Source organism: Pyxicephalus adspersus, chromosome 11, assembly GCF_032062135.1.
Source record: "Pyxicephalus adspersus chromosome 11, UCB_Pads_2.0, whole genome shotgun sequence".
Lineage (NCBI taxonomy): Eukaryota > Metazoa > Chordata > Amphibia > Anura > Pyxicephalidae > Pyxicephalus > Pyxicephalus adspersus.
The window spans coordinates 16129320-16153999 of record NC_092868.1 but is presented as its reverse complement, the minus strand read 5'-3'; the positions used below and the strand labels follow the sequence as shown (position 1 = coordinate 16153999).

At 35.5% G+C, this 24680-nt stretch overlaps 1 protein-coding gene across 1 annotated transcript in view; it reads right to left on the bottom strand.

Annotated features, from left to right (window-relative positions):
- The window catches only part of SLC17A7 (solute carrier family 17 member 7), a 57913-nt gene extending 34378 nt beyond the window's left edge, over positions 1-23535 (bottom strand). The window contains exons 1-2 of the mRNA XM_072426879.1: positions 22830-23535; positions 1143-1395 (exon numbers count right to left, since the gene is read on the bottom strand). Coding sequence (XP_072282980.1) covers positions 1143-1395; positions 22830-22891 — 315 coding nt within the window. The 5' untranslated portion in view covers positions 22892-23535. The remainder of the gene's footprint in view (positions 1-1142; positions 1396-22829) is intronic.
- Positions 23536-24680: the final 1145 nt, after the last annotated feature.

Genomic DNA, 24680 nt, shown 5'->3' with positions numbered 1-24680 from the left:
TGCAGCCCTAGCGTAACTATAGTATGTGTTCTATGTGTATGTGTAACTATGGTATGTGTTCTGTATAGAGATTCTCCAAGAACGCAGGAGTCCCGTGGGAGTCCTCAGCCATTCACAGAGCACTAGAGGTGATGAATGGGGAGACTTGTCCTCCTTTAACATCTAGTGCCCGGGGATCCCGCACTGACAGGAGGATTCCCACAGCTGTGCAGTCGTGGAAATCATCCTGTTATTGTGGAATAACCTGTAAAAAAATAAAAGTTAGTTACACAAATCACACACATTCAATAAATTACTTTAACAATAAAGCCTCTTTTTTAAACACATTTTTTACACACGAATTTGCAAAATTGAATACTGTGATTTTCCGGTCGTGTCTATCCTAATTCAAACAAAAATATTCGGGTCGAATATAAGGACAACCAGAATTCAATCACCAACACTAGTAATGGCATCAGCATGGTAGAGTAGTCAACAAAAGGCCTGAAGCCACTTAATCAACAAGGTCAATATTACTTGTACCCAAATCTAAATCTGTAGATGTGGTAGAATTATGTTAAAAAAAATAAAAATTAAAAAAAAGAGTTATCAGCCTGATCGTAATAAAACTTAACAATGGGTGTCACAAGGCTACAGAAAATAAAGATCCATATCCTTGTGTTAAAGGTTTGAATATAATTCACCCATATCTTTATCTTTTATACTTAGAAAGCTGCAAAATATTAAACTTAACACTAAGATTGCTGCAAATTCAGTTTAAGATGATTTTTGTTTACTTCCCCTTACTTTTTCCGAAAAGAGTGACTGGTAAGCTGACAACTATTGCCACATTGGAAGGGAATGCTGTCGGCCTATCATTGATTGGAACAACTGTTTAGTTATCTGCAATGGTGACACTTTACCCACTAGCCAACAATGTAGGACACATTCTTCCCACTAATCACCACCATACTAATGTACTGTGTGCTGAGGAACTCGAAATAAAAGCAAGAGGTTCCCTAAGACCTAAAAGTTATTTATTTTATTAAAGATTGAAAAAAGGCTTCTCTGTCTAGAGAAGTCACTGTTGTGACTTCTCTAGACACTGTTGTTCTGACTGGGGAATTTTAATATTCATTTTAAAACTTTAAAAAAGATCTTACCTCCATAACGAGTTTGTTCCCTTTGTATACTGTGTTATTATTCACCATGCTAACGATGGCCACTCCAAGGTTGCATCTGATGCCAAATGATATACAGAACCCCAATCCACTCATAATGGCAATAATATACCGACGGGGCAGTCCAAAGCAAGTACAGTCCACCACAGGCTGGCGTTTCTCTGTTTTTGTTACAGGCCTCCCTTCTTCTGTAAGCTCGATTGTTTCCCCATTGGTCTGTCGTTTCTCCAATATCCTGTAATCAATATTAAATACCCATGAAACGTATCTGATGCTAACAGTGACACATTGCAGAGATAATATTTACACTTTGAATTTTTTCTAGATTTTCTTTCAGTTCTTGTGACACCTATTTCACTATTGTCCTCATAACACATACAAAGTAAGGAGTATGTACCCAGTGGAAATATTCAAAAATGTTGTGTAAACCTGTTCAGACTGACAGTGAAATCCTACTAAGTATTGAGTATTAGGTATATAAGTATTGGGTATAAAAAATGAACATTTGTCAAGAATATATGCAGGGGTAAGGGCAAACATAAGTCAGGGAATAGTTACAACAATCAGTAGCCTACATTTTTCCAACAAAACATGAGAATGAGAACCCTTGCTGCATTCTATAAACCATTACTTGTAATATACCATGTATACCAAGACTTTATTATCAGCATGATTCATGACCAGTATGGTTTGCCAAAATAATTTTCAAACACCATATGTATTTCCATGTCCCTAAAACAGCAATAAACAAAAACGGGTATACCATAAAAAAATATTTACTTATAAAATTGTATCACAAAATCTGATTTCATCATGTGTGGCATGATATACAATAGCTTTAACATGATTACTGGCTGTATCTGATTAGATTCCATAAATTGCCATATCACTTACTATAGATGAAGGTAACAACATTTTTTTTTTTATCTCTAATAGTGATTTAGATATTCCCTATTATGCCTTTTCTGGATGTGGATGGTTTGCCATCTATTTCTTGACTGGAGACTGGAGGGGAAAAGGAATTAAAGTATGGGAAAGTGGGAGTATTGGTGAGTAAACTTCGGTATACTTTATTAAAAGCATTCCAGCTCAGTATGTGGTGGGGGAAAGAAGGCAGATTGGAGAAGCAAGGTACTGTTACAATACAAAAGTAATGCAGGTGGGGGCAGGAAAAGGGTAAAAGTAGGTCACTGGGATGCTGGAGGAAGATAACAGAAGCAAAAAAGGGGTGGAAGAGGCAGATTAGAGACACAGTAGGGGCAGACAGAAGACTCCCGTCGGCGCGCCCCCCAGAGGAATCAGGAGAATGACCGGGGGGGGGGGGGTGCACCGGCCAGAACCACAGACCATGTCTCTCATATAAATCGCAGGCTCAAGGTGGTGTGTCTAGACACAACCTGCCCACTCTCCCATCGCAGGGCTGAGCCTGTGGGTGGTTTTTGGCATCATGACATCACTCTGGGGGAAGTTCCTTCCCCTTTGATTGACACATGGCTCCCTGCACACGCATGGTCCCAAGCTCGTAAGTTTAGTAGTCCGCAGATCTGAAAAGGTTGACGACCACTGCACTAGGTCACTGGATGAAAGAAATAGAACAGGGAGGAGTGTTAAAGGGAGGCAATGAAGAGATTAAAAAAAGAAGGAAACAGTACAGGAAAAGGGGTGCTAGAGGTAAATGTGAGAATTGCATGGTGGTGCTGCAGAAAACTTTAGACCAGCACCACAACCGTATATTATCAATCTTTTCTACAGTTCTGTCACTGATAGGATTGCATTTAGGATTACTAAGATTAGTTGTAGAAAGGTGATGGCACTTAGTCACCAATGAGCTGTAGTCTTCTCTCCAATGCGCCAATGCGCCAGATATTTATTGGTGATTAATCCCCGGGCTTGGGTTGTGTTTTCTCTACCTAGGTGTTCTCTTTAGGACCATGTAAAAAGCAGACATTTTAGTCATTTTCATCAGTCTGTTAACACAAAATGGTTCCCAAATGAATTCTGAATGACACATTCTAAAGCTGTTATTTTTTTTTTATCAGTATAATACTGTTTAAAAATAGCTGATTACCAGCTGTGAAATCTTTCACCTCAACATAGTTGTGAAAAAGAAACCTGAAAAACTGGAGAAAAATCTCACTTCTGCAGAATAAACTATTAAAGAAATGAATAAAAATAACAAGATGGAAGTATTACCTATGTTAAGCAGTGATCTTTACTATGTTTGGCACTGATCTATCTAAATGTAACAGGACTTACAGACATACTGTTATTCCCGCAATGTATTTTAACCTCCCTGGCGGTATGAATAATGAGTATTTTTAAATACTCATTATTTCAAAATTCATGTCTGGTCCCACCCACCTGCCCAACAATCCCGTCTTCTAGCCTAAGGCTTGTGAACAGATGCCCGGCATCTGCTTCCCCTGGCCTCTCATCAACCAAAACGTTCACAACGTTCACCCAAAGTTCACACACCGGGGACGCAGATGCCCGCCAGCATCGCCAGGGGAAGGCTGCGGGCACCACTGGAGGACATTGCCGGAATGTGGTAACCAGGTAGGAGTTTTAAACTCCCTGGCAATTCCACCCCGAGTGTGGCTTTTGACACTGAAAATTATCCCCAAGCCACACTCGGGACTAACACCGGGGAGGGTAAATTATGCTTCACATATTGCAAAATAATAAATACTTAAATGCAATTGATTTTATTCAACCTAAGCATATTCTCTTCTGTTTTGAAGATCCAGCATAACCAAGCAGTCATAGTTCCACCAATGGTTTAGATAGAGAAACCAGGGATAAGGCTTGCATTATTGTGCAAAGCTTAGAACATAAACTGAATGGCATCAATTCACTCGCTTTTAAGATCCTTACGATTTGTTGGCATCTGCCAAGATAAATAGAAATGCATTTTTCTATAGTATATCACATTTATCTTTAGGCACTTACTGCATAAGGATGTATTGTATTTTGTTCATATTTGCTGAAAATGTCAACAATTTCAATTGGCTCCCCTTTTCTTTTTCATGTGATGATATTTTAAGTTCCCTCAAACAGTAGAAAAATTTGCTGGAGCGGCAAAAGCAGTTCACCGACTGATTTTACTTTGTTGAGTCAAATAGCTTTTATAATTTATTAGAAATTCTCCTATCTAGATAAACAGTAATTACAGTTTCTATTTTAATATATGCATTTTCTCAGCACTTGTTAGTAAATAGTTGGAAGAAATGTTATGCAATTTCAGATGCTCTTCATCTTAGATGATGGCAAGGTTCCAGATGAAAACTGCTCATTTTTACTGCATGAAATACATGTATTGTAACATAAATATTTTTAAATTTGATTTAAAATAAAAAAAGAACATTACTAAATACTATTTGTAGCTGCTGACTGAATGGTAGTTCTAAGACTGTAATTACTAAACAGGGATGGTTTTAGACAAAATGGGGCCCAGGACAAATGTAAAGTGGGGGTTTCAAATGCAAACACTGCACCCCTGCCATGTTAGTTGGAGGTGGAGGCTTTGGAAGTGACCCAATGGGCTCTATCCTAAAACTGGCCTAGATGCTGAATGCTGTTGGCTATGCTATTAGTAATGTCTGGATGGAGTATGGGGCAAACTTTGCAACAGACTAATCCAGTTGGCATTTTAGTCTAGTCCAGTCGTGAGGGATTTTGCAGATAGAAGTAGGTATAGTGAGGGATTAGGATGCATAAAAATTCAAAGCTCACAAGGGGCAGTTTAATCTTGAGGTATTTAAACTAGAGAAAAGTTTCTTAGATGCAAAAGATGTTAATAATAATTATTTTTTTTTCAGCAACATATATTATTATTATTTTCTGTATGAATGTATATTTGACACACAGTACAACAAATTATAGCAGATCTGTACATATTAGTCAAGATAAAAAAAAATTACTTTGTAGTGGGGACCTTTAGCAGGCTCAACCTATATTTCATCTATTCATCGACTATGTGTGTTTAATCCAGTATGCAGAACAGAGATAAAGCAATGTTCTAGGACTAGCCAGGTACTCATCACTTATTGGCAGCAACAAGGAAATATGGCTTATTTGGTTTTTTTTGCAGATGTAGATTGTGTGAAGCCATGGCAAGAAGAAACAATTGAGTGTTGGTATTAAGAAATCATATTAAAATGGGCAAGATAAAAATACAAAACTAAGATGAGCTAGAAGACCAGAACAACAGTAATACATCTACATGCCAAGATAATACTATATTACAAGCATGACGCTAAGGTTAAAAAAATGTTGTTGCCTATATCAATTGTAATTTTTTATGTTAGGAATGCTTTAAAATGTGAGCATCACAAATAGTTACATTTGCCCCAACGTATGAAAAGTGTGGTTTAGTTAAGACCTATTGACACAAAGTGCATTGCAGTAACACCAGTGGTGTTACACTATTCTAATGCATACATGCAGTGCAACACACCACTTATCACAGAGAATTGTATCAATTTATTTTAAATGGGATGCATTATACAGTGTGCCACAGTGCAAATTAACAGACAACTATGCAGAGATTAAAGCAAAGGAGATTACCTGAAATAATTGCAAATTACTGATGATAAAAACTCACCCTTATTTGGGAATGGTAATTAAAATGAAGGCCATTTAATACTTTCCCAAGGTTTAATTCAGTACCACAAGACATCCCTTCATAAGTCTCCAAAGCTTACTCTACATGTATCCCTCATTAGTAAAATGTCCAACAAAACAACTTTTTATTCTTTTTTATGTTTAACATTGTAACCTCCAGAAGTGTATGTTAACACAAACCCATGCTTGTCCACTCTGATACATAGTATGGTTTGTATACATCAAACCACTAGATTACCACAAACATTTTCCTTTTTGTATTTTTCTTATCCCCTTACCCTCATTTTTAGGCCCGGTTTACATTTTATACTTGCACCAAAGGCACAACATAATGGTATTTGATCTTCTCATCACATGACTTAGCAAATATTGGTTCCCTTTGACAGTAAATTTTCTTTTGTTGCGGGAGACTGGCCACTGCGATATTAGTATTACAGCTTTAATCAGAACCTATATTGTCCATTATTAACTATAAACTTCTGTCTACAACATGTGTTATATGAAAACACTTGGATATGGTGAGTCCTAGGACTTACTTTTTTTTTAAACTCCAGGAAGAACAAGGTTCAGTATACTGAGAAAAGGCTCATAATACTTACCTTAGAAAATCATCACTTTGCTGTGATTAGGAACTTCAAGCTTTGGCAGAATTTTGACTTCTGGGATTGTTGGATGTTTGGTCCCCCACTGTGCACCGGTTCCTCTCCATGGCCTCCACATAAATGTTGTGTTTCGTAGGATTTAGATGATGAAATTACAACACAAAGAGCAGGATGCAGGTTTCTGGCACACCCACAACTGTTGGATGCTAAAGATTTTGCTTCAGGTCGTAGACCTTACCTGTCCTATAAAATACATCAACTAATCAGAATTCTTGTTCAGTTTAAAACCAGGACTGGTGAAAAGATATCTGACTGGTTGCACTCTCAACAAGATGTTTTTTTTTTACCACACATTTCATGCATTAAGACCCTCTGATGTCACATTAAGCTGCCTGTGTCACAAAAATGTCCCAAAAACTAAAAGAACATGTTGAGTTTGCATTATGCAACTTGGTGTCATTGACCTAGAAGGAGTCAGCTATTCTACTATGATTCTCAATAGGAAGTGCACAATGACAATGAATAAAGGTACACATTTAAAAGACTGCTGAGTAAGCCACACACTAGTAGCACTAACTGGAACCTGGCTGAGATTAACAAGAGGAAACTCTGATATTCTTAAAACCTAAATGGACCTGGACCAGGAGCCTGAATGGAGAAACATAAAAATATATATTAGTCCTGTTGTCATCTCAAAATAGAGAAACAATTTCATTATGTATGTGAAAATGTATAAATGTTTTACCATAACTAAACTTCATAAAAGGGAACATGCTATCTTCTGAAATCATTTATTCTCCTTTTTTCTTATTTAATGTAGACATTGAAGGTAAAATATCTCATATTATTTGTTTTTTCAGCAATTCTTAAACTGTTTTAGTAATGATCTTGTCGACATGAGGAAACCCCATGAGGAGGCTGCAAATGTAACAACACCATGCTAAAAAAAGTTCTCCTTGGCCCTGTCAGAGGCAGTCAGTTTAATTCCCTTGATCAATCACTCCACCGATTAGTTCTACTAATTATAGCTGTATGTATCATTTTAGCAGGAACAGAATACATTCAACATATTTTTAAGTCAACATATTCCAAAGAAATGAGGTAGGGCCTGACTATTTTATGTTAATATGATAACACAGTCACACTCCCGCCCACCTGTGCAACCCAACTGATCAACAGGCCCATCCATAACTATACCAGGGGTAAATTTGAGGTAGGAGAAAGCATGTCTATCTAATATAGATGATAACCACATATTCATAGTTGACTAGGGATTTTGCAGGGACAGTAAAAGTAAAGTTCATGCTTGTCACCTTATGAAATCTTCATTCCTAAAAAATGTGGTTTTAAAACTTTGAGTACAGGTTTACTTTACATTCGTGTGTACTGGTTTTTATTACTGCCTATTTTCTCAGAGAATTCTAAAGTCTATTGAATCAAAAGTCTGATTAGATTACGTACATTTAGGCTTTGTTATGTTAATTTATAGTGCAGAGCTCCACAATGCGTGGCATGTGTGTAATGTGAAGTATGGGTTCATTGCCCAAAAAAATTATTGTGCCGCAATGCAAACCAAAAAGGAGAATGGGCTCTTGCTGATTTATTGGCAGTTAGGGCAGTGGACTGGCTATGAAACAACTTAAAGGAACATGCTTGTTCTGGGCTAATGATAAACAGGTAAAATTTATTGCGTATCAGCAATAAAACAATTAGTATTTTAACGATCAGTATTTTGCTTCATCTAAAACTGCATTTGGGGCATGTTTCTACCCTTTGCAAGGATACTCTATGTGAATTTGTTGTCCCTACCTCTCCCACCCAGTGGATGGCTCAGTGTAGGACTTTCCTTTACCTGTGTTCCATTTGAAAGTATGCCATCACTTATATACTACTAGTTCCGATTCCTCCTGATGAAGCATCTCATTGTGAAACATGTAGAAAAACAAATTTCCACTGTTGAGTGATGTGATTTTGCTATAGACACATACAGTTGCACAATGTATATATAGAGTAACTGAAATCATTATTTTTTTTTTAATAAATGTATTATTTTCTGAGTACCATTAAAGCTCTGTGCTTTATTGTATAATAAACTAGGGTTGTAGTACCCATTGGGCCTACCTATACAATTATCAGATGTTAACAATTGAAATCTGAGTGCTTCATGGTCACTTTGTAATTACCTGAATTAAACATTGGCATTTATTACCTTTTTAATCCATTACTTTTTTTCACAGAATATACATAAAAATCTGCCAACATTAGTTAGGCAAGGTTAGGTCATAGGAAGAAATTGTATAAATAAGAAAAATCCTAATTTCAAGGTTTTTAGGAATGTTATACATTTTATAAGTTTAAAACTTATCTGTAAATTCCTTTTTACTTATCCTAATCTTAGTCTAAAAAAAAAAACACTGAAAAAGTTGACAGTCTGCAAAAAAATGAGATTTACCTATGCATTTATGTAACGTGTGTGATTAATAAATGCTTGGAAAATAAACAAATAGCCATTATAAACAGTGCATAAATTTATCATGTTTAACAAGCTCGCATGTTACCAATTAAGCTCATTGGAGCTTGCCTGACAAGAATCACTGCAACCAGCTTATGCAGTATTAAATGCCATCTGTCATTAATTAAAGCACATGAGCAAGTAATCCAAATAACATAAAGGCCTCTTACACTGTCCCAGGAAAACTGAATGCTTCTGCCCTTCCATATGCTTCCTTTTTATGCCATGCCATGATTCACTAACCATTGTCCTATATTACTAGAACCTACAGGGTTTAAAAAGTGTGGGGATGACATTTCAGACTTTATTTGAAGGTGTAGGCTCTAGCACTCTGATTATATTCATTCAATGCGAAGCAAGTCACTCACCGAAGCATATTTTTGTGTCGTTAAAAACGAGATGGCAATAGCAATGCCTTTATTTTTAGTATGTATGCATGTCTATGGTTACTCGATAAAAAAGTAATGAATAAATATGGCTTCCCTTTTGTGTGCATTAAATGACACACAATAACACTACCAAATATATTTTGATTTTTAATTTCAAGGTCTGAGTTTAGGAGTTCAAAATCAACAAAAGTTGTCTATGTATTTATTAACCAGTACAATTTACAACAACAATAAATCAAAAAACATGTGCAAGCTCACATAAAATCCAACTCGTGCATAGGATATATATGTACTGAAGGAGTGCTTTGTATAGTAAACTAATTTTACCTTATTTATCCATTCATGTGTAAGAAAAATAACGTATCACATTTGGTATTAAAAGTAAGCACAACTAAAACAATAAACATTTATTTTCCGAGTGAAACAGTCCCTGTATCTTTAATAAATTATAAACAGCTTCCCATATATACGCATATAATTACAATCTATACACAGTTTTTGAAAGGTCACCACAGTTGGATGACTTGCAATATGCTGACCTCTTTTATGAAATATAATAAAATCAAGCATTAAAAATATGATAGTTTACTACAGTATCCTGAGAAATTAGGACAGACCAACTAAGAAATATGAGACCACCCCTGCACTAGTGGAATGGGAGAAAGCTTTGCTTTGGCACATAAACCAACCAAGTACCATAAATACCAGGAACAGGGACATACAATTCCCAGTAGATTGTATATATACCCTTGTGATGTTTATACATTTGATTCTTCATTTCTCCTTATGTAGAAATGGCCAAGGCACTTTTGAATGACTCTCAAAAACAACGAATTTAGTATTCACAATAGACTTTGTTGTCCCTTTACTTGTATCTTAAAAATCTACAGTATTATCAAGGTCTCTTTTAAGCTGCTCATACAGTATTGTGGAACAACCAACATTCCAACCGTGGGAATGAGCATGTGGGCTGAATGACACTGAGGATATTGCAAAAGGGGCATACTTTTTCTGCAATAATGCACATGCCTGCTTACAATTTTTTTCTTATTCAAGTTTAGGTTTAGTTTATGGTTTAAAGTGAACATGTACTCAGAGCATGCACATAACTTTTTAAACATATTCTAGTAAAAGCATTTAAAACAAAATAGCATACACCCTCTCTCTGTTGTGGTGAAATGTAACATATAAAGTGTAAAAAATAATTATTATCTTGTATTCTGTTGCAGCAGAATCTTGGCAGCTAATGTTTGTTCTTAGAAAACCAAAAAAGTTGAAAACCTGACTTTAGAGAGAGCTTTAAGGATCTTTGAGAACAAATAACTTCACATTAAAATCAACTAAGGTGCTCAATGGCATTTAGGATTTCCAAAAAAAGGTATATATATATATATATATATATAGATATATATATATATATATATATATATATATATATATATATATATATATTTATATAAATTCCAAGGTCTTTGCACTGGTCACATGATGATGCACAGTTTTGCCTCTTCTCTGGCTTATTAGTACTCAGATGCCTATTGATTTATAGGGCCTGATTTATTGAATCTCTGGTTCTGGATCTGGTTCAGGATTAAAAACATTTGCTAACAAATAGCAAATGACTTTTAGGAAATCTATTCCAAGTTTGCTGGGTCACCCAGCTTCGCTGATGCAAGTGTATTCTCTCCAGCCTTTGAGAGCTTTATTAAATCAGGGCCATTGAATGGTGCTGATATGATGACGTGATTTAGTAGAGTTTGGGAAACACTGGGGAATTGGAGAGTATGGGGCCATTTACAGGAATTCTGAATTTTGATCATTTTGACATGAGGTTTTTGCGAAGGGTAACATCTGCTTACACATTTTCCCTTACAACTCTATTTGAATGACTAGGTTTGCAACATACCTAATTTTAGGAAAACTATAGGTTAATTCTTTAGGAAGTGGAGTCTGAAAGGTTGTTGAGGAGTATGGCTGAAATTAATAAGATGCAAGGGTTGAGCAGAGGGATCATGGAAACATGTCTTGAAGAGTTTTGCTATGTGTAGGCAAGCAGTGGAAATGTTGATGATGATTAGGATACCAATGCAAAATGCTGGAGGGTAGAGAGCACATGGAGTTCCTAAATAGAGAGAGGTATGCAAGGTGTGACCAAGCAGTAAATGGTTGATTGTGTTTTAGGCAGTTTTCCTAAGACTCAAAAGATCACTTTGGAGAAGGAATATAGCAGAATGCCCATGTTTTAAACAAGCTTGCAAACAAAGATTGCAACAATTTTAGGATGACTCAAAGTCGTGTAAATATATTCTAATCCAACCTCCATTCCTTTCTGTTGATGTTGATGAAAATTTATTTTCCATTATATAAAATGAATAAAAGAGAAACATTTATTCATTTTGAAAACAAAGGCAACTTGATGTAGCTACTAATAAAAGGATCTTTTAAAAAAGCATTCCTAGAGCTGTGTGTCAAATGGTAAATAAATTCTGAGATATCGGCATCTGGAAATTTTAATAAAACCTTTCCTATAGATATTAAACTCTGGTTTTCTGCCGCTTGAGACACCTTATTTGAAAGTGCGTGTGCCAATTAATATTAGCAATAAAGGTACCAATAGGAAAGAATTAAAAAAATGGGTAAAATCAACAATTTCAAGGAATATAGGTTTCCTGTATCTCTGGATTCACTAAAATGTTTAAGGTCTTCCTATCCAGGTTTGTGAAAGGATTGTTTAAGTTAAACACAGGTTCACTGGTGCACTACAGCTTTTATTTACTATTTATATATATCAGTATATTTCAACTAAAAAATTTTTACCCATTGTCCGCTCCTGACATTTCCTTTGTCTAGTTTAGACAGCAGCCCTCCAATGGAGTTGTTAATTGAGTGTTTCATTATTTTTTCTCATGCAGGGGTTCTGCGATGCAGGGAGTGAGAACATATGGAGCTGGCACCAAGATCTTTAGGATGTGGGGAAGAAATACAGCAGGGCCCCTAGTGTCATAAAATATTCAGCAACACATCCAGCAAGTCCTCCCCTCCCCTAGCTATAAATAAATAAATTCACATGATGGTAGGGGGCTGCCCCTGCATATAATAGCTAAGCTCTCTATTTGTAAGGCTCATTGTAGCCAGGAACATATTCTGATAGCCTTTTACACTCCTTTTAACTTAACCGCAGACTGCATTATGAGATATTTTAGAGGATTTAAGGTTATTGCACTGTGTTGTTAATATTCTGCATAATGAATTGAAATGAGCCAAGCAGCAAATTGGTACACCAGCCTGTGTTCTGGATCAGCGACAGAAAAATAGCTGCATATTGCTAATTATTTAGGCTGAGAAAACACAGGGGAAGGGAATACTAAGTGGAGAGAGGATAGACTGCAGACAGCCGCTCCCACATTTAAAAAAAAAAAAAAAAAAAAAAGTTTTTTTATTCTCTTTCATGACAAGAATGATAATTGCCTAAGGTATGTCACTGAGTTTGTTAGACTTCTGATAAGAGCAGATAAATAAACTATACAGGACTAAATCTAATTTCTCTATTTTAAAGGTAAACACCAGTCCAAATAGAAACATAGGCCTTAGGATGTATATAGGTTTAGGAGCAAAGGTTACCTACTGCACATATTACTTTGGTTTTCCATCCAGCAACAGTTTTGTCAGCAACCCGGTTCTCATACACCAGGGAGTATAAAATATGCCACACCATTGAGGCCCAGACCCTACTCCGCCAACAGGGGTCCCAAGTCAGCTCAGTGTGGGGGTCTCAAGTCCATTCTGCATTAGAGCCCACTGTTGGCTACCTCATCAGAGATTTCCCATTTTGAAAGAGAAGAGGGATTTCCAAATATGTTCCTTGCAGCTCCGTGCTTTGGTCATACAGAAAGTCTGATTTAAAGCTAAAATATTTTCTATAAATTGTCTCACAGCCAGCAGTAAGATTTAAACCTGCCATGGATGTCTGAATAAAACTTTGGATAAAGAAAGAAGCTAAGAAAGATGAAGTTATGAATGCTTTGGGAAATACACTCCTAGTGGCCCTTGATGAGCCCTGCATTAGATCTAGCAAAAGGACTACAAAGAACGCAGATAAGGTATATTGACTAGACTTATTGATTTCGGCAACAGTGCTTGCTGGATAACGTTATTTGCACCTTGATTTAACTTTTTGATAGTTTGTCTGTGAGATTTTGGGAGTCTGTTTATTAACTGGGGGACAAATTTAGGCTCATCCAGCTGCCTCAATCCACCCAAATTTGCTGGGAGCATTTACTAGATAAAAAGGTCTTATAATGCTGCAAAGGGGGTAAACCCACTAATGCAAACCAGGTACATTTTTGATAAATCATTGATGAGTGTTTGACAATTTTTTGTAATTGAGAATTTAGAATTAAGCATAGAGCATAAATGAAATGTTTAAATGTCGTTCAGAGTGATGTTAATGTAACAGACCAATAAAGTAACACCCACTAGGCAAACTCTGCTCATAACCTGTACATAATCTGAAAACAAGTTCAGTTGTTGGTGAATCTTTTAAAAGTTGGCAAATGCTCTGGTAAACAACAAATATACACAAATATGTGTAAATCACGTAAGAAGTTAGAAAGTCACCACCATCCCTGTTATTTGTGTTTTATTGGTCAATATGTTAGCTTGAGAAAGGGACCCTGCGAGGCCCCAAAACAATGGCAACTTTGAAATATGTGATATTTTAAAAGAAAACACGTAAAATGCATTTACCAGAGTTCTGATGACTTCCTATCTTTCTATCTAGTTTTAACAGGAGAACCACTGATTACTATGAGGAATGTGACTCAAACTTTGTAAATATGGTTATGTATCTTTAATATTTACCAGGAAAGAGCTTATCTGCAGCTTCTTTTATGGGTTTTATAATTATAATTATAAATTCACATTCATTTTCTTTTATTCTGGCATTATTATTAATGTCATCTACTGTGCTTGTTGTGCAGGTTCCAGCTATTATTGTTAGTTGCTGTTATGGCAGATCTGTACTGCTAGCTGTTTATTAGGGTTTACATCTGATGTTTGCTGATTCTGTACTATCTAGGCAGCTTGGGAAACAGGCTGACAGATCATCTTTTCATTACCAATATCGATCCCAGTTCAATGACCTTGAAATGTGACTTCTTCAAGGTCATAACTGTCATGGAAAATATTTGAAGGATGTCAGGTAATGGTGAATTCATTCTAACCCTATATATACCCTACACTTACAACAATAGGGGTGCCATTGCTGTCTCCCCCTGAAAATGCTACCTACCTAGCTATCACTGACCCAAATTTCTGCTGTGTACTTCTTCCAAGTCAGTGACTTAAAAAGCATTGAATCCTTTGAATCTACGTTAAGAGTCTGGCAACTAGCATTCTTAAAAGAACAGTTTAGTAATGACAGCTTTAAAAATGTATTGTTTATGTCCATGAATCTAATGTCTATGGATCACAAAACCATGTACAGTAACATATGATTTTCCTTAAAAAACTGAACCTAAAGGAGTGTTATCCTTGCAATAAACATGAACAATCTAATTAAAGTCTTTTGAAAAACCATCACTTTTCCCATGCTCAGTATTTCCCAACAACTTCCACATTACTGCATATTGAGGTGTCCTGAAAGACCTTAGCTGAGGAATGAATCAGCATTCAGTGAAGGAGCCTAACTCAACATGGGGGCACAGATATTAGGCTACTCTATCATACTGCTGTGGATAGATCTTTTACAATCCCTGGAAATATGTCATAGGAGCAGGTAAGAGGCATTTCATAGTACTAGATCAAGGTATTTACAAAAACTACCAAGGAACAAAACACAAGGGGAAGAGAAGAAGGTTTGAGGGTACTTTGAAGTGCTGAGTGGAGTTTAGCTTTAAGTAACTAAATTCAACTAGCTTCTATGTTACTATCTTACCTAGCATCATACAGTCAGTCCTTAGGGTGAATTTGCTGAGCCGGAATGTTAAAAATCTGCACGATTTGTAGAATATTTTACAGTAAAGTGTTTGATTAAAAAAATGTTTGTATTTCCTTTTTTAATTCACTTGGCAGACTCATAGGCATCATCAACCTTCTTTCTGAGGGCCTTAGAGAGCACTTTTGATGTTGTCATAATGACACAGCACAGATCATTAGCAAAGCAAAAACCAGACCCTAGAATTCAGAGGATCCATAGAAGCTGATGATCTCCACTTGAAAACATTTGTTTCTATGTTATTTCTATAATTAGGCTCAATTTTAGGTTAAATGTGTCAAAATGGGAGGTTTAGGTTGGGATTTCTGAGCATGTACTGTCTATAAAATAAAGGTCCCTTAAGCTGAAAACTATGGGTCTGTAAACACATGGGAAGCATGACTAGGCCCCATAGCATGACAGCACATTGATCCATGACCTACTTTCCTTATGGTTCCCTATGCAAGAAGAGTGGGTATGAATGTTTTGTAAGCTGTTCTTGCTAAATATATAGGGGTTCCCTTCTCAAGTGATGACACAATTGTGGAATTCCACCGCTGTATAAAACAGTGGAGGATACAATGCATACAAAGGAACAAGTAATGATAAAATACCCAAGAAGGTCCATTGGAGCTAACCTGGGTAAAGTTCAGACAATATGTTTCTTTGTGTGATTTGTTCCAGCATGACTAAGATAACAAATGATCATATTAGTATAATTATTGGTGCACTTCTTTTAGGGCAGTACAAAGCATTATTGTAAAGAAATTTGGCACTTAATGCAGTGGGAGAGCTGTTTTAGGGGATAAGAGTGAGTACCCACTATTTCCTCTCACTGCAAAGAGATTTAGTAAAAAGGAGCAAGAGAAGGAATAAGATGTGTAGACAAACATATATGTGTGTAAAACTTTGAATTTTATTTAATTCTAGAAAACTTTTCCTATTCAGTTGCCCTTATACTGTATATAGGGCAGGACTTGATGGCAGGCAATAAATACTTCACCCTAAAAAAAGACCAACTGCCAGATGACAAGATCATACATGAGCATCACACAGCTGTGATCACCAGTTATTATGAAACATAGCAGGCTAAAATTAATCATATTACTGGACCTTCATTTCCTCTGTAATCTTTCTTGGTTTTCCGGATTTCACTGAATAATTCCCCAAGAGTGAGACTTTCCCCAACGGATTACACGACTGAAATGCTAATCTCTAGAAGAGGGCAGCACAAATACAAAGAAATCTTGACCTTTTTTATCCTCCAAGTATAGAGTCCTAAGGGTTAAATTAATCCTAGTGCCTCAAATAGTTTACATAAACAGGGCCTGGGGTATCTGTTTATCCCAAGGAAAGCCAAACACACATACAAAACCCTGCTAGACTGCAGAGAAATAAATGTTGTCAATGCCAACTTGTTTTCAAAGGGGCAACCTCCAGGGATGTATTTTTTATACAACACAAAATGAAAAAAAATGTTTATGTAATACAAAGAAAAGGGTTCATATACTCCTTACAGTTATAAACAGTTCTTCTAGGAAGTACAGCTGATTAAATATATTGCCTGTACTCCTGCCTGTGTTATAAAGTGTCATCAATAAAACCATCTCAAATTCCCTGATATGTCCCCATGGTCTTAAATATTATATTGTTCAGGATGGTCACTGCCACAAAAGATTGCTGAATATTTATTTTTGACTATTTTTTTTATTTACAACACCACTTGAAAAAAATCAGCCCAAAAATCTGTTAATCTTAGAAAGCATTTTTAACACAATGTAATGTTAATATTTGGCTACAATACTTCCTCAAAAACATCAACCCATATATATATCTCACAATAGTTTAAAATGCTGAAAAGTATCAGCAGTAGTTACAGTAGTGGTAGTAATAGAGGCAACTAGTAGTGTTAGTGGTTATTAGTGTCGTAGTATACAGTCATTAACCTGGAGTCCAAGATTTCTACTCTACATTCTCTGAATTCCTTTAGTTAAATGTCTGTTCTAGGTATCTAAGTCATAAATATTGGATTTAGACAAAGCCAGGCAACTATTTTTTTTTTGCAGAAGACCAGAAAAAGGAGACTTTAAAAAAGATATGTGCATGTTCTTACATGTGCTTTTATCCTTCATAGTGATGACAGGTTCACCTTACCAATCCAGCTGATTATGTTCAGATCAGAAAACTATTTTAGGGCTAGGGGCACCTTTGGAGACACCCCTTGGCTGACAATGAGTAAGTGATGATTTGTAAGATCCAAGGTAAAACATATTACTCCTCCCAGATAAGGTCAATGCCAGAGAAGCATGTTTAGGAAATAAACGTACATGCTCTGCCAATGAGGGAATGCATGTTTTTCATTGATCAGCCCAAAGAGCAATTACTCAGCATCCAGATCTTCCACTCGCCATATATTTTCACCTTTGGAATACATCTGTACATTTGATATTAGAAAGCAAGGTATAACAGTTGAGAAAAATACAGAGAAACGTGACTTTAATTCTAATTATCAACATGCTTAGGTTGTTGAATGCCCTGGACTGTGATGAGGCATCTCTTATGATGTCTTTATAATATAGGCAAAGTAGAGAATGTGTATTCACTGAGACAAATATGATATACAGAGTCACTTTTATATCTGAAGGATGGGGCTGCTGTTCCAAGCAAATCTGCACCTAACAAAGGCATTTACTACTGCCTCTGTACTTATTCATTTAATATTTATAACACCCATCAGCAAAATCGATCTGTCTTCCATGGAAAAACAGAACAAAGGAGATTCTATACAGCAAATTTGAGAGGAATGGAGAGAGGGTTGACAAAGAAAAATATAGTAATCTTTTTTTTTAATATGTGCCCCTCATAGTCAGGATATTTACTGCTTTCTAAGTAATCTGCTTTCCTAAGTGTCTACCTAAAGACCTGACATGCATTGGTGGGCTAAGTTAACATTTCCAATGGCACACCCAAAAGCACCCTGCCAGTGCACTTCAGCACAATGTGCAGCAATGCCTGGCATTTCAAAGTGCAGCATGCATAATTTATTGTGTTATTGCGCATTCAAATTATTGGGCTGCCCTAATGCCATGAACAGCAACATGAATTGTAAATGCACACCATTTTTGGAATCTGTAGTAGGAACATGTCCGAAGTATTCTCTCATTAACTATTTGGACTTATTTACACATAAAGAACACATCCATACTGGTTACACCAGTGTTTCCCAACCAGGGTTCCTCCAGAGGTTGCTAGGGGTTCCTAACTTGTGCCTCAGGTCAGTTTAACTGTAACCAATGATCATTTTGGCTATCTGTAAGGGTGGCATTCTTCCTACTGGCCAACATTGTAAGAGGCATTCTTTCTATTGACTGCCAAGCTATCCTGGGAGCTGTGGTAAAGTAATCATACAATGTGTTCTCTGAATATCTAAAAGTTATTTCAAGGCTTTCCCTATGTTAAAAAGGTCAAGAAAATCTGGGTTAGACTGTGTTCAAAATTGTGCTAGTTCACATCTGTACAATGTGTTAACATCTATATTTGATGTAGTGAATATGTTAAAGAGCCCATTGGTACCACTATAGATAACATGGATGGAAATATGTACTTGCATCCCTAAAACACACTATACTGCAGTGCATAGATGTGAAAAAGTCACGGAGAATAAAACCGAATATTTACCTATAATACATTTTAATTAGGTAAAATTGATGAGTTTTACAGCAGGAAAATGGACAAATGTGAATAAGACCAGTGAAGACCAGTTCACCCAAATCAATACGTATATTGATGAGCGAAAAGACTGTATAGACTGTGCACCTTTACTATTTAAATTACCCCCCTTGCAAAACTTTTTGTATACTTCTTACTGTATGATGTTATTTATTTTGTAATGTTGTAATATTTCCTGTATTATGGCATTTATTACATTAATTCCATTTATATATTTCTCAATCCTTTGTTTTTTCTCCACATTTAAATGCAGGACAGCTGTCCAGCAAAAATAATCTGGAGTAACAAGGGTTGGGATAAACCATATTCAATTAAAACAACTTTTCTTTCTAAAATCAAAAAAAGCTTTGGTTTTGTAATGCTATCATTTTTTTCTTTTTTTGGTAATCCTTAACTAAAATCTTTTTTTTTTCTGTTCTATATATATATATATATATATATATATATAAATTATTAAATATATATATTTATATAAATATATATATTTATATATAATTAAATATATATATTTATATATCGTTAGATATATATATTGAGATTGATCATTTATGCAAAAAAAAATTAAAGACATTTATCGTTTTACCAAATAACGTGTTTTTAATTTTTACACATTGTATTTTTTTATCACATTTAATTATTGTATAGTGTACAAGAGAAAACCGGTTATTTATTATTTTGTATGAGATTTTTGGGGTCATGCTAGTATTTATTTCGTTTCATAACATATTTAAAAAATGAAATATATTTAAACTCTGTTGATTTGCCATTGTGTTCTGCCCCATAAGTATCTATTCTCACTGTCTCCATCCTCTGAAGAATCCGATACATTTAATTGCTATGCAGCAAGCGGCGTTTATTGCGGTGGATGTAATCTTGTACTGCAGCATAATTCCTCGGACTACAATGCCCTTTTAGACTTTTTTTCTGGCTGTTTGTTTCATATTTTCCTTAGCCGATTTCTGATGATTAAAAGAGAGCTGCGGAACCAGGCGAGTCGCAAGGACGATGTTTAATTACATGAAATATAAATGAGGGTCATCAGAGATGAAAGATGGGGGTTGTGTGCTCCGAGCTCACTTTGTAATATTGCCAAAAACTCTACAGCCCACACCCCGATGTGTTCACCCATTTCCATCACATTGTCTTCCTTTGGAATGCTAAATTAGCGGTATTTGTAGTAAAGGTGTGTGTGTGTATATATATATATATATATATATATATATATATATATATATATATATATAATATATATATATTGTATATAGATATGCTCATGGCCAGAACTATATCACCAAAATGTATCACCCTGGGCAGCTGCCTCTGCTGCCAACATATGTAAAAGCTCTAAAATAAACTACAAAAAGCTAGCCAAATTCAGCTACAATAGTATATTTATTATTTCATTAATTTTAGGCAATAGTTCCTTTTCTACTCACATGCCAACATCTTATTTGCAGCAAAATGAACAAACCAATTGAGTGTCTAATTATTATGTTTTTTTTTTTAAATACTCACAAGATGCTTTGTGCTGATAATCATGTACACCTATGATATAAATAACAGCACGGATAGATAGATAGATAGATAAATAGATAGATGATAGATAGATAGATAGATAGATAGATAGATAGATAGATAGATAGACAGATAGATAGATAGACGGATAGATAGATAGATAGATAGATAGATAGATAGATAGATAGATAGATAGACAGATAGATAGATACATAGATAATATGGCTGACTAAAGAGACTGTTGGTGAAGCTATGTTCATTAATTCATTCAGGCAGTCATATACAAATTGTAGTTTCCTATTGTATTTTTTGCATGCTATTTTCAAATACTGCTTCACCTTACTATCTAAACCCAGTTTTTATTTATTTTTACAAAAACATATATCAATAAATATATATATATATATACATACACACTCACATACATTTATGAATTTGTACAATTTAAGTTCCTAGAAGATTATACATTTCCTATGTCGCACTCAAAAGGTTCTACATTATTTTTAAAACATTCAGATTATAAAAAAAAATGCCGATTTGCCATCGATTTACATATAGTTTAACACTGCATATCAAAAATAAAGATAAATTGCACAAATTTATTTGTGACTAACATAAATAATTAATGTTCCAGTGTCTATATCAAGGTTCCACAATAAACATTCATTCTCCTCCGGTATATAACAATGCCATGGAGGTGTTTGGCTTACAACAGAAAGTCATAGAACATAGTATGGAGTCAGGTAGAAGCAGTTCTATTGTTGTATCAGGAGGGGGCGGGGCTAGAGGTGGCCAGTCTACTACACCTTGTGATCAGTCATCATCCTGATTCAGCAATCAATGAAAGAAGGTTATGCACAAGGTGACTTTGAAAAGACATAGAAATTCAGCAGAACACGTTTAATCCAACAGGTCTCAATGCAGAGCAAAGCAGTCGTTTGCTGCCCTATGTGCAAAGGCTTAGGAGGGATTTCAAACAATTTACAGAATAGTATCGAGAAATAGAATAGATTAGATAGATAGATAGATAGATAGATAGATAGATAGATAGATAGACATATAGATAGATAGATAGATAGATAAATAGATAGATAGATAGATAGATAGATAGATAGATAGATAGATAGATAGATAGATAAATAGAGAATAGATAGATAGATAGATAGATAGATAGATAGATAGATAGATAGATAGATAGAAGATCTGACTAGACTAGAATAGACTAGATAGAAGAATGATAGAGGTTTCAATAAAAAAAAATTTTGGTTATGGAGGTAAGGTTCTAGATTTTATAAAGAATACAGAACAAACTAGACCACTGGTGAAAGAATGTATATATAAATAGATACATAGGTCCTTTTAGGGTTCTTTAACCTATATAGATTTATTCCAATCCACTTCCCCCCCCCCCCCACACACACACACACCATGGATTGCATTTTCTGTGCAGTTTCTGTGTCCTCCTGCATGTGAGGTCTCGAATTACAGATAAAAAAGCCCCTCCATCAAATTATCCCCTAACCTCAGTTCGGGATTACAGGATAATATACTTTGCAGGCCATCAACGTAATCACTCCTCCCAGCATTTCACCCTGCTAAACCCATAAGCACATTATGGTCCTCTCTGCCCACTCACAAGACTGGACATAAATTAATCAAGAAGAGAAAGGAATAAAAAATGCTATTGACTGTGAATGGAAAAGCCGCTTTGATTTTGCTCGGATTATGGTTCTAGGATAAAATAAATGAATGGGGAGATATTTCTACAACCATTGGTTTCCTGTTCATACCCCTTGGGGGTTACCCTGCCACACACGGGCATGAAACGCCCATGATGGATGGCACAATAAGAATTTCATTACATTCTGAGCTACAGACATAAATCCAGATTTAAAAAAAATATACAATACATTGCCTACCGAAGAGATTTAGTTTTATCAGTTTATTAGACAGAATTAACATATTTACAACAATGGGGAAGACATTGAGGGTTTAAAATAACCTAATAAAACGAAAAAAATAATGTAATGCTGTTTGAGCTATTCTGTGTTCAGACAGAAGACAATCCATTAATTCAATATAGCTTTACAGAACGAAATTTATATCAAAGTCTCTTGCAAAGTCTTGTTATCTGCTTCTGTAATATTTAATAAAAAATAAGACAGTGTATCAACCATGAAAGATTATTGTTATCACAGCTACAATAAATATATATAAATGTACAAACCCCAACCAAATGGGTTTATAAAATAAAACACCCTTAATTAAAAGATTAATTAAATGTATTTACTGTATATTAAACCTAATATAGAAAACATTACATACCTGTGCAGTTGTCCTAAGGTATTCCCAGCCAATTTCTTGAATTCCTCCTTCCTAAACTCCATGGTAGTCCTATTAATCTGGAATCGTCCAGGTTCTAATTCTGAGCTTTTAAGCAAAAGTTCTCATTACGAATTTTAAGCTATATATCAAAAAAGCCCTTTGCAGTTTACTCTTTAAATATGACACATTAAGCTTCTGATTTAAAGATTTTTTAAAAGCCTGTGAAAGGTTTGGCCTTAACAGAGACAAGCATAAGTAGATGTGAGCTTATGTAGTAATGAGCAGAGCCATAGGAGTGATAAGAGGATAGATCAGGCTGTGCTATGCTCTATAATATCCAATAAAATTCTTCTTTCTTGCGTGGGACGGCCATGAAAGAGAGGGGAACAATCTGCAGTCAGTTGGAAGCGACGGTTGGGAAAGATGTTGGTGGCGGACGCTGGATGAGCATTGGACTTCAGCACCAAGGACAGCGCCAAGCTTCCCCACTCACTTCAATGAAATCCTGAACCTTCAGCACCAACTTCACAGGCACTGACTGAAATACCTAGACACCTATTGGTCCCATAAATCAGTCCGGTAATTATAGAGCTAGTGTACAGGGGATGAGCTCCCTGCGATCAGATGCAGGCGCCTTACCCCCTCCTCTCCTTCCCAGCACCATAGACAGCTCCGCTTCAATGGCTATATTTGGAGAAGGATTAAAAGACGTTTTCCTGCTTGTCCCAGCTGAATTCTAGTGAGGGAGGGGATGAGGACCGGTGGGTGGGGGAGATGGAAAAGCAGGAGGCATCACTTGTAATAATCTGTAAAGGTACTTAAAGAAGGGGGATGGGTGCAGGTGGTCTGCATGGCAGGGTGGGAGGGATGGGCAAAGGTAGGGTTGGTGCAGTTTAGGAATGCATACTATTCTACTATCAGCAATCCATTCAACAGTGTTTGATCTATAGACTCTGGGAATAAAGTAAGAAATGTAAGAGGGGCACAATTTTTTATTACAACAACAATAATATATATATAATTAACATACAATTTGTGACATGTATACTATGGTACTCTAATAGTTTATCCACCTTACAGTAATAAACCTATGCAGACCACCAGGACTAATAAGACATGGAGTAGTTTCTCATAACTGCTTATTGCATAGAGTTCAGGACCTAAACAGGAACCAAAAGAGGGTAAGATAACTGCTTATCTCCAAAAAAAAGTATATGTTTTAATATTATTTTTTAAAAAGAATGACACTATTTGCCTGCATACTATGGAACTATAATAATTCTATGATAAATCTACCTGTGTTTCACCCATATCGATTCCAGGACTAAAGTAAAAAAAAGTGAATAGGGACAGATAATTCTTTTATTACTATAAATATAAATACATTTATTAGTATTAATTTTAATTAGGATTAATAATTATATATATATATATATATATATATTTATAATTATATTATTTTTAATAGAATGCAACATACAATATTGGCATGTATACTGTGACACCATAATAAATCCACCTAAAAGAGTTAACCAATAAAGACTCCAGGACTAAAGTAAAAAAGGTAAGAGGGAGAGATAAGGATACAGGGACATTATCACCTATATATATATATATATATATATATATACATATTACCATACCAGACCATTCAATGGAATATATTTTTGATGTAGTTTTTGGGTAGCCACTTTCAAATCACAAGCATTTGGAAGATGTAAGTAAACAGGGAGCTGTAAAGAATTATGTGGTTTGGCTTCTGGGTCTTGTCAGAAAAGTAATTAATGTGTGTGATACACAAGCCAGTTTGGTAATTATTAATATTGCTATTATTATTTGTAGTAATGTAAA